The sequence below is a fragment of the Nanorana parkeri genome, unplaced genomic scaffold (genome assembly GCF_000935625.1).
Source record: "Nanorana parkeri isolate BGI_ZX_2015 unplaced genomic scaffold, ASM93562v1 scaffold278, whole genome shotgun sequence".
Lineage (NCBI taxonomy): Eukaryota > Metazoa > Chordata > Amphibia > Anura > Dicroglossidae > Nanorana > Nanorana parkeri.
In genome coordinates this window covers 563,615-575,442 of record NW_017306546.1, presented here as the reverse complement: position 1 = coordinate 575,442, position 11,828 = coordinate 563,615, and the positions used below count along the sequence as shown (strand labels likewise).

Here is an 11,828-nt window from a genome sequence, read left to right as displayed (position 1 = left end):
TATATACTTGGAACTGCTGGCCAGGAGGCAAAAATTTGTATCCCCTGTGGGCAAAGATTATATTATGCACTATATTATTGTGTTTATTGTTATGGAATAAACCAATGGATATTTTGCAGTGGACTCACCTTTGTGTTGCTGCCCTCAAAGTAATTCCCACTCTACCCAAATTTAGCATCGTTCTAGCAAATTAAATTGTGGGCAATGACTATCAAAAGAGTCATAGCTAAATGCATGACAATACAAAGGATATAGTAATAGCATTCAACATGGAAATCATTAAGGCTCTCTCTGTTATAAAGGTGGTATAATAAAGAACATTTTCAATCAGAAATGTATTAAGTTGCTAAATTACTTTCTTAAAAATTTTGTATTCCGTGTTAATATCCCTGTTGTGTATAGCCTATAGTAAATAATATTAGAAAAGCAATAAATGCATACCTTATGTAATGTAGAGCTGTTTCCTTTGAAAGCTGTCCACTTTCTCTTATCTTTGCTGTACAAGACAAAGAACTCGGTGATGTAATACTGGCTGAAATATTTACTAGCGCCTTGTGTTTTTATTCCAGAGATTAAATGTGTTTTTTGTAAATCCACCTAAATATAAAATGAAAACCAATGTTTTTCCAAGGAACATTTATTGAATAAAGTAAAGTCACACTTTAAACTGTTGACAAGATAGCTGTGGCCCAATCTTGGTTGTTAAATTTAAACCTAAAAATTAAAGATTATTTAAAGACATAAACTTTATGTTGCAGCCTACCAGTCCTTAGATGAGGTGGCAGCATTCATTTTCCTCCTTTTGTAAGCTCTTTTTCATTTCATTTGAGTTTGAGACCCCTAGTCTTAACCCTTTTTCCAAAAACTGTAACTGTTGAAAAAGGTTTTGACTGGAGCTGAATATTAATTTGTTTGTTGCTTATTTAAAACAGTCCTTCCGTGAAAATGGAAAATCCCTTTTGCTCATGGTCCCCTACCTCACAAATGGAATGAAGTGCACTCTTCTGAGATTCTGAGCACCCAGCTCTCTCTGGACATAGTGGTGAGGCACAGTCATGTCACCTGCACCTCCTAGAAGCATCAGAAGCTGGGTGTTTTTTTTCGTTCAAAATGTATTGTCTGTGAGTAAAGGTGCCCATACACCTTACAATTATCTGCAGATTTTCTATGGTCAGATGGAAAAAGTGCAACAGATTGGCCCAGGTGGAGATTACTCCATCCACACAGGTTAGCGTAGATGGAGGAATCTGTTGCACCTTTTCCATCTGACCACAGAAAATCTGCAGATAATTGTAAGGTGTATGGCCAGCTTTAAGCAGACCTTCCATTTTCATGGAAAGTCCACTTTAAAGTCCATCTGAAGCTACATGTCTACTGGTGGTATTGAAACCTAGAAAAGCTATATTAAGTGGGGAGGAGATAAACAATGAAGGCTGTTATTAATATTAACAATTACAATTATTAAAATAATTATTAAAATTAATCATGCATGTCACTTTTTTTCTTTGAGCCATAATTTTACTTTGACTACAAGGTCACTTGAGGAAAACTGCATAAGTATAATGCACGCAGTCTTGAGACTGATGGACTGAGCTCCATTGAAACATTGAAAATAAAATGCTCTCTGCAAGACCCTGGATTTGTATGGATATTTTTGTGGATGAGCATCCAGGCATTTACTGTACTTCAGGTGCGTCCCGGGGCCCGGTGTCACCCGGACTGGGTACTGGATGACACTCCTCTGTGACATCATTGCGCATGCGTACAACGTCATGACGCACACGCTCGATTATGTCATGCGCATGCACGCCCATCTTGGTTAAACCTGCCGGCGGCAACTGTCGGCTCTCGGTCCATGACCGAGTGCCTGATTTTTCAGAGGGGGTGACACCAAACTGAATGTCAGTCATTTTAGTGTCACCCCTCCAATGGTGTCACCCGGTTGCGGGCCACACCCCCCTAGTGACGTCACTGCTGTACCCTACAATAGTGCGGTGGCTACCTGTGGAACTGTATAATGCACACAGCATATATTTACAAAAAATGCTTTAGCTGGTAAGGTGTAGAAGCAAATAACATTCTAAAAGGTGTTGAAAACACATACCTGTATCCATGGCAGTGAAGATTTATTCATATGTGCACTCCAAGCATTGTAGGAACCTACATTGTTCAATCTGGCAAATTTTGGCTCCCAATAATCTATAGAATCAAATGGTAAAAAAATGCATGTAATACTGAGTAGAGCAGTACTGAGTTCTTCCACTGTCGTTCTTGTTTTGTCATGAGTAGTTACTCCTTGTTTCCATGGTGGTCTGCGCTCTTCTCTCTCCCCCTCTGCTTTGGTGGAATGTCCCTTGGCATCCTGTCCCTTATGCAGGTCCAGGTCAATGGACCTGCATAAGACGTGATGACGGCAGTGATCCTTAGGCTGCCAGAGCCAAGGGGAGTATTAACCATCTGGCGGTTGCTATTGTGCACTGCAGCAAGGGCCTGAGTCTCATTCATTAACTATGTAGGGAACTCTAAACTTCTACCCAGTGCCTGATTAACAGGTTCAGTTTGTTTGTGTCAGTCTGACTATTGCATTTGTATTTACTTACTGGATTCAAACCTTGGCCTGTACATTAGATTCTGTCTTGCTTCTGTCTGCCACCTGCCTTGACCCCTAACTTGTCTGATCACACTTCTATCTGTCACCTGCCTCAACCCCTGGTCTGCCGTCTTAGACAGTTGTCACCAGAAGAGGTTTTCCACTACTGGAAACCTGCTTTCCAACATTTTGGATTCCCATTACTTTCTGCACCAGAGACAATGGTCACCAGGACAAATAAAGAGGATTAATATCCCAAGTGGGGATAATGACAGCAATATAAAATGTATCCAAAACTAAATATAAGTGTGAGCTTTACATACATGAGAAATCTTTTTACATTACAAAAACACTTCATGGCCAGCTTTAAAGAATTGACTTACCTATGTAATGTGATGCAGAGATCTGATCATCAGATATCAGTCCGTTTGCCAGGCCAAGAGGAAAGTTACAATCTGGAAAAAAAAAAAAAATGTATGTACAAAAGTTAAAGCCAGTGCCAAGGCCAAAGATGCTAAAAAACCCTTCACAACTAGATTTTTCCTTTCATTAAGTATGAGCAGCAAATGGGAAAAGATTGTACTTTACCTTCAATTGGCCCCATAATAATTCAAATATTTTGACTGGTTCATACAGAAAAAATAATCACTTAATGATCCCCACCCCATATGTATCCTTACCTGCATCTGCAATGTTGAATATTGCTTGCATTCCTGCTTGCTGATATTCTGCTACTTCAGTATCAAGTTGCCAAAGACCAGGTTTTGAAGGACGCATTTCAACTGTTGCAAATGAACCTTTAAACAGAGTTCACTAAGAGTGAATATTTTAATAACTTTCTACAGTCAGATTTATACATGATCTAACAGTAATAAACCATCACCACTTAGGGTGTTAAAATGTATGTTACCCCCAAAATTGACATTACATTAATGCTTCATTGTTTTCATGTAGGTGTTGGTCAGTCTAGTCTGTTCTTTTTTATTTCCTCATTTGCTTTGAAATACCTGCTGATCCAGCCAGTTCCCCGTCTTTCCTGTTTCAACCTGACCACGGCAAGTATGTAAGCAGGTCCATGCTAGAATGGTCACTTTGCGTTATCTATGCTTCCTGCTTACAGTTACAGGACACCATGCTGATGGCATGATGTATCTATATCTCCTGTAGTTAGCTAAGCCTCCATGCCCCCCAGCCCAGCCTTGCTGTATTGATTGACAGCGGATCCCACCAATGCTTGTATACAGACAGGGAACATACCTCTCTGCTGTGTATGAGGTCAATACAACGGCCCCCACCCCAGTATGGAGAAGTGGGGTGTGAATTGCAGCTGTGTGGTCACATGACCACCAAATAAAACATAAAAAGGCATACAACGTTTATTTTATACAAAAGTAAATGTGATTATAGTTAGAAAAAACGATTTGCTGTATTGCAATTGACTTTTATACTGATGTGTTCACAAATCAGGATAAGTCAATGGGTCAGGGTATTATGAGCACACAACACATTTTGTTTTAGATAGAAGGAGGAAATAGAACCTTTGTTTTTTTTTTTCCTGTCTGTGACCCTACTGGGAAGATTCACCCTTTGTAATTTACATATAGTTACATAGTATTTGAGGTTGAATAAAGACATTAGTCCATCAAGTCCAACCTATTAGGATCTCATTCTAGGAGTACCCGTACCCCTGTATATTACGGTCCCTTAAGAAATCGTCCTTAAGTAATGTCAAAGTTATTAGTTATTACTGGAAAAGGAACGGAGGGGAAGCCTTCGAATGGTGACACTTTTTGCAGTAATGACTGTACAAGAAAGATTTCCTCTTACTTCCTTTTAAGTCTACAGGGCAGGAAATCTCCCCAAAGGGACACGGGTGGCAAAACATATTGCCTACTCTATCCAAAAGAAAACTTTAAACTCTGTGTGGAGAACAACCAGCACTGGTTCTTAGAATCATTGGTTCCTAATAAATTTATCAAATAAATACATCAATACAGCACCTGTATGGATACAAATTAATAACTCATCAAAATATATAATAAAAAACTAGCTTTTGCTACAGTATTCACCTTCAATCCAGAGATTTCCCCCCACAGTGATTGGAGATTTTTCTGCTGCTAGATGCATCATCATTCAAGCCACTTACCTCAGCCTGTTACTGAACAGTGAAAAGTGAGGCAGCAGACTGATGAGCTCATCTCACTGTCACTCTGCATTCTCCTATTAGCATGCTTATTGTCAGTGTATGGACTGATTGGCTCCTTGTACTGCTTCTCCCTCTAACACTCCAGCCCTGCTGTACAGGCAGTGCAAGAGGCTGATATCAAATTCAGCTACTTACACTGCTTGCATTTAAAAAAACTATTCAGTCCTTTTAGTCCACCATACCTGACCTAAACGTTCCCACCCTCCCCCTCTGCAAAATTGTACTGAGATTCGACGGGCACTGTTTATCTGTTGTTTATATGCCAGCACCACAGTGCTCCCTCTGCTGGCCACACTTGCACATTGCAGTCGCATAGACTTCTATGAGGCCAGCTTAGCGTCAGTTGTGTCTAGGAGAGGAAGACTTACAGAGCTGGATTTCAACAAAAAATGGAGCAGTGGCCTTTGATCATGGTAAGAATACAGCTGTGGGGGATGAGGGTGGGATCATTTAGATCAGGGAAGGGGTCTAAAATGCAACATCACAGAGGTGCTGCAGGGTGTGCTGCAGTAGACAGCCCATTAATTTGAATGGGATGCCTACCACATCCCATTTCAAATAATGGGCTGTCTACTGCAACGCACACTGCAGCACCTCTGTGATGTTGCATTTTAGACCCCTTCAGCAAAATTGCATTGAAAGAACCGTGTGCATCTTTTTATAAAATTGCCTCACATCACATCCCATAGAGATGGACTGAAATTGAATTGTTAGACTGAAACCAACTTGGAAAAAAAAAAAAAATGTTATTATTGTTATTATTTATTTATTTGTTTGACTTTACTGTCGGGGCTTTGGGGAAATATCAGGGGTCTAAACAGACCCCTGACATTTCCTTGTTAAATTAGAAAAAGAGAGGACACAATCTCTTATACTGCAGCCCCTGTTATGAATAAACAAGAAGCCTCTACATTGAGCGCTCCTCTCCATCCATAAACTGTGCATATAGTATGAGTTACTACGTCCAAAATCATGAATTAACAGGAAGTGATGTAGAACACTCAGTAAGCATGCTTTGCCATCAGTTATTTACAAGCACTCAGTGATCAGCTGATCAATGGGTGTTTGTACTCCGCTCTCCATCCTGACTCGCTGTCACAGGAGGCTGAGTGGGGTGGTGCGGGAGGAGAGCTAAGCCCCCTTTACAGCTGACCGCTTACTTCTCCCCACACCGCTCTGCATCCTGACTTTCTGCCTGGCACAGGAGCCAAGCGGGAGGAGAGCTCAGCTCCGACTCCGCCCCCTGCCCCGCCTCCTGAAACCTTCTTTCCTCTCTGTTGGTCTCTGTCCCCTCTGATCCCTGCTGCCTCTGCCGACACGGGCAGTGGAGAGCAGCGGGGTTCGGACGGGACACAGACCGGCTCCCAGCAGGGAGGAGAGAAGCCTAGAGATGCACTGAATTTTCGGCTGCATTTTCAGCCATTATAGTACTTTCTGCATTTTGCCCCAAGTACCAATTTCAGCAAAAATGTTTTAGCGGGCTAAATTTTGGTGCCGCCCTAGTAATAGATTACCATGTGATGTAGTGCATTACAATGCGCTTGTGATGGCTAGGTGCATTGGAGGGCCATTAAGAAATAATGGCACACTAGCACATCTAACATTGCAACATGTGAAGTGCTATGGCTCCCACATCACATAGATGTGAACAGAGCTTTAATGATTATAGAGCTGCATTAATTTGTATCTTCAATATCTACCTAGAGCTCAGCTTTAAGTAATTGTTTAAAAACATGCATGTCAACCAAAAACAATTAGATAAAAAATAAGATTTTATATACCTGGTATTAGAGGATAAACTGCAAGTCGATGTTCATTTGTTATACTTTCAGTGACAGTCTGACCATGAAAATTAATCACATGTATATCTTTTGTATTTCCCATGTTCAACAAATGCCATCGCACTAATTCATCCTGGTACATTTGAAGTCCTTGGAGATTGTAGATAATTCCATTTATGGCTGAAATAAAAATGTAAAAAAATTACCTTCAATTAAAACGGTTATAATGGTGACATCCAACCTGTGGGTGGCTATATCATCCAAGCTATACAACTGCGTTGTTCAGAAAAGTAACATTGCTTTTTAAAAAATAAATAAATCTGTAATTCTTTTAGTTTTGTTGCCTGAGCTCCATGCCCACATACATGTTTAAAATCTGTAAACTACTATTACTAGGATAAGTCCAATTTCACAAAAAGAAAAACACCCCTCAGTATCTACAATATAATTAGAGACCTCAGATGCAAACAAATCCATCCTGTCATTGCCCAACCTACCTCAGCTGCAAAATTTCCAAAGTCTCCATTATTGCCGCAAATGTTCCAGGCCCTGCTAAGAAGAATAGTGAATATACCCGTCTATAGCTTGAGACATGTGCCTGGGACAGCTATTATTCTCAAAGGCTAGAAAAATGATGCATCATATGATGCAAACAATGTAGGGTTTAGTGTGGTTTGTATTCATTTTAAGGAATCTGATAATGAGGGTGGGAGTGAGGAATTATGGGATTTTTTTTTGCTTAACCGCATATATCCATTAAAGACATTTTGCAACAACAGTCAGATGATTACTAATATAATATTAAAGCCATATGGTTAGCATGACAGCCAGCCAGCTGGCATTTTGACAGGGCAACAATAGCAGCCAATTTCTTTCAAGATATGTTTATGTTTTAGCATTTTTTTAGTGCCTGTATCAGAGCTGTACTTTATTTTTTTATAGATTCTTTATATACATATATTTTTTAGTTACAAAAATAACATACAAATATATGCACGGTACATAAGACAAAATGAACAATAAATTGATATTGAAGACGCCTGGGTATAAGTCAAAATATACTCAATAACATGCATAACCTAGATGTTTAGATTCTGTGTTATTAAAGTTATATGTTGCTCAAGTAAGTGAAACATTGTTGTAAACATTGCAAATAAAAATGTGTGTTGTATTGTAAAAAAATAATGTAATTACAAAATTATAAAAAAATAAATTTTTTTTTATGTAATTACAAAATTAGCATGTGACCACCTCCTTTTTCTATGGTCTTCCATGTGTCCCAGGACTTAACAAATGGGGTAATGGGGAAATAGTGAGAGCAATATAAGGGGGGTAGAATAGGGAAATAGAGTAGGGTTTTGTAGGTGTGATCTAATTAGGTTGGTGAAGAAATGAAATGTTGTCCGATAGACGGTGTGTAGTGTATTGCTGGCTGCAGCCCTGACTGGCGAGGGTTAATCATTCTGTGTCTCGCTGGCTGCAGCACTAAGCTGTAACTTACTTAATCAAACCACATACCTCCAGCTCTGGGATTGGCCTTGTTGCTGGTGGTGCCCTATTTAAGCATCATCAGCCTGTTCCCCAGTGCTTGTGGTAGTTCTTGCTATACAAGATTTGTGCTGTCCCTGCAAATCCTGTGTCTGCAAATCTCGTTTGTCTTCGGTTCTGACCTTGGCCTGTCCCTGGATTACCCTTTCCAGCCACCAGCCTTTGACTCCAGCTTGATCCTGATTGCTCTCTGGTAGTGTCTTTCTACCTCAGTCCATACCTTGGTTTAGCACATCTGGCCAGCCTGTGGCTTCACCGGTTAGGAACATATAACCCATTTGCCGGCGTATAAGGCGACTGGGCGTATAAGACGACCCCCTAATTTTTCAGTTAAAACATAGGTTTTGGGCTATACTCGTTGTATAAAACGAGTATAGCCCAAAATAATGTTTAAATACACATTTGTCAGCCCGCTGGATGTGTGGTAATACTGTTTGTACCGTAGCTTCGGCTACATACAGTATACCGTGCTAATGACCCCAGTGCACCCCATGATTTTAGACCACCCCACAGCATCCTGTGTCATCTAGTGACTCCAGTGCACCCCAGAGCATCCTATGTCACCTAGTTGCCCCAGGGCACCCCTATGCACCCTGTGACTCCTGTGCACTCAACGGCATAGTGTTCTCTAGTGACCCCAGTGCACCCCGTTGTGTCCTGTGACTCCTGTGCACCCCAAAGTATCTTCTCATCTAGTGACCTCCCACTAATCTGTCAGCCCGATGGATGTGCGGTAATACTGTATATACGGTAGCTTCGGCTACATACAGTATACCGTGCTGAGCCAATCACGGCCAGCGACATATTTTATTAATTTTTTTTTATGTAATTACAAAATTAGCATGTGACCACCTCCTTTTTCTATGGTCTTCCATGTGTCCCAGGACTTAACAAATGGGGTAATGGGGAAATAGTGAGAGCAATATAAGGGGGGTAGAATAGGGAAATAGAGTAGGGTTTTGTAGGTGTGATCTAATTAGGTTGGTGAAGAAATGAAATGTTGTCCGATAGACGGTGTGTAGTGTATTGCTGGCTGCAGCCCTGACTGGCGAGGGTTAATCATTCTGTGTCTCGCTGGCTGCAGCACTAAGCTGTAACTTACTTAATCAAACCACATACCTCCAGCTCTGGGATTGGCCTTGTTGCTGGTGGTGCCCTATTTAAGCATCATCAGCCTGTTCCCCAGTGCTTGTGGTAGTTCTTGCTATACAAGATTTGTGCTGTCCCTGCAAATCCTGTGTCTGCAAATCTCGTTTGTCTTCGGTTCTGACCTTGGCCTGTCCCTGGATTACCCTTTCCAGCCACCAGCCTTTGACTCCAGCTTGATCCTGATTGCTCTCTGGTAGTGTCTTTCTACCTCAGTCCATACCTTGGTTTAGCACATCTGGCCAGCCTGTGGCTTCACCGGTTAGGAACATATAACCCATTTGCCGGCGTATAAGGCGACTGGGCGTATAAGACGACCCCCTAATTTTTCAGTTAAAACATAGGTTTTGGGCTATACTCGTTGTATAAAACGAGTATAGCCCAAAATAATGTTTAAATACACATTTGTCAGCCCGCTGGATGTGTGGTAATACTGTTTGTACCGTAGCTTCGGCTACATACAGTATACCGTGCTAATGACCCCAGTGCACCCCATGATTTTAGACCACCCCACAGCATCCTGTGTCATCTAGTGACTCCAGTGCACCCCAGAGCATCCTATGTCACCTAGTTGCCCCAGGGCACCCCTATGCACCCTGTGACTCCTGTGCACTCAACGGCATAGTGTTCTCTAGTGACCCCAGTGCACCCCGTTGTGTCCTGTGACTCCTGTGCACCCCAAAGTATCTTCTCATCTAGTGACCTCCCACTAATCTGTCAGCCCGATGGATGTGCGGTAATACTGTATATACGGTAGCTTCGGCTACATACAGTATACCGTGCTGAGCCAATCACGGCCAGCGACATATTTTATTAATGACTACAAAGCTTGCTTGGATTGGCAGAGGTTGTGTACATCGCTCGCCGTGATTGGCTCAGCGCGGTATACTGTATGTAGCCGAAGCTACCGTACATACAGTATTAGCGCACATCCAGCGGGCTGACAGATTAGATACCCGGCGTATAGGACAACTCCCGATTTTCGGGGGATGTTTTTAAGTATAAATTTGCTCCGGCAAATACGGTAGTTTAAGTCCTGGGGGCATTCAAGTACCGGTAGGCGTGCTTGCCTTATGGGAACGGCGGCTGCTATAGGTGAAACAACTCGTCACTATTTGTTTTGACAGCCTGCGTCCACAGCTGGTCCTGACAGCAAGATCTGCTTATTTCCCAGCCCCACATTCCAAATAAAAAATGCAAAGTTAAAGCTTAAGAAAAAAACACAAAACAAGAAAGAGAAGCTAGTAGTGTTAGTCACATTCAACTTAACTTGTTCTGTAATGCTGAAGAAGTTTCACTGGTTATACAAGTAGCTTCTTTCAGTTCTAATGAATGTCAGGCAACAAACTTCAGCATTTATAGTCACGTGGGTGTCTCATTCACCTTATTCCAGTTGCCATGCAAAATGTCAAGGCAGATGCTGACTGGCAACTTTTAGCCTAGGGGGCAAGTACAACCCAGAGGCCCATGGTGCAGCAAGTTGGCCCCCTCCCGCTCTCCCTCTTCCCCGCCCCTGTCTGCCACTTTTGCCATCCGTGTAACAGTAGTGTGAATGTTTCTATCGGTTTAGGAAATTTAAAGCACACTGGTAGTGGAGGGATGCCTTGCCAGGGTTGTGCACGTGCATGACTGCTGCACCACTGTTAGTTCTGCCACTAACTCAGAAATACATTGTACAGCATTGCAGAATGGCATTGGCTATAGAGAACTACAATTCCAAGCAATATGGGGGGGGGGGGACTCCAGGCTTACCTGAGCAGTCTTCCAGCAACTTGTTTCTGAGATCGGGACTGTCTATCGGCGGCTGTCATCCCCTCACGCCTGCTCCTCCTTACATCTTCTCCCCACGTCCCTGTGCTGATTGTGGATGTGGGGATGCGCGTGAGGCACAGAGGAGGTGCGACGTGTGGAGCGTGGATGCTGGCGGGCAGGTCTGGCAGCGGCAAGCATGAGGTATGAGGTGTCGTGTGTGGATGCGGGCTAGCGGGTCTGGCAGCATTTTCAATCATCGATTATAATCAACTTAGTCGATTAGTTGTTGCAGCCCTACATTCATCCCCGATTTCTGGGGACAGTCCCCGGATTGAGGAGACCGTCTCCTGACAAATTAGGTCCCTGGGAACATAAAATAAACCAATTTTTTTCTTTTTAATACTCACCTGATCCCCGGATCCACCAACAAGCGCAGCCTCCCGTCTCCCATGCTGTTAGAAGCTGCATACAGCGCATGCTGGTTACTACTTAAACCGGCGGGCTGTGTGCAGCTTCTGAGAAGATACGCCATTAGCGTAGGGGGGCAGCCGGCTGCGCATTTTGCATCGCTCCCGCTACGCTAATAGCGTATTTTCTCAGAAGCTGCACACAGCGCGCAGGTTTAAGTAGTAACCAGCACACGCTGTATGCAGCTTCAAACAGCGTGGGAGATGGGAGGCCAAACTTTTGCTGGATGCAGGGATCAGGTGAATATAAAAAAAGGTTTATTTTATGTACCCAGGGATAAAATGTCCCCGGATAATATATTTTAAAAACTATGTCGCCTTACCTTGGCCTGGTGGTA

The 11,828-nt window shown here is 42.5% G+C and overlaps 1 protein-coding gene across 1 annotated transcript in view; it reads right to left on the bottom strand.

The window, feature by feature from the left end:
* F5 (coagulation factor V) overlaps positions 1-11,828 on the bottom strand; it is a 70,793-nt gene that overhangs the window by 5,860 nt on the left and 53,105 nt on the right. Inside the window, exons 18-22 of the mRNA XM_018557282.1 lie at positions 6,578-6,757; positions 3,271-3,387; positions 2,974-3,045; positions 2,105-2,199; positions 442-597 (exon numbers count right to left, since the gene is read on the bottom strand). Coding sequence (XP_018412784.1) covers positions 442-597; positions 2,105-2,199; positions 2,974-3,045; positions 3,271-3,387; positions 6,578-6,757 — 620 coding nt within the window. The remainder of the gene's footprint in view (positions 1-441; positions 598-2,104; positions 2,200-2,973; positions 3,046-3,270; positions 3,388-6,577; positions 6,758-11,828) is intronic.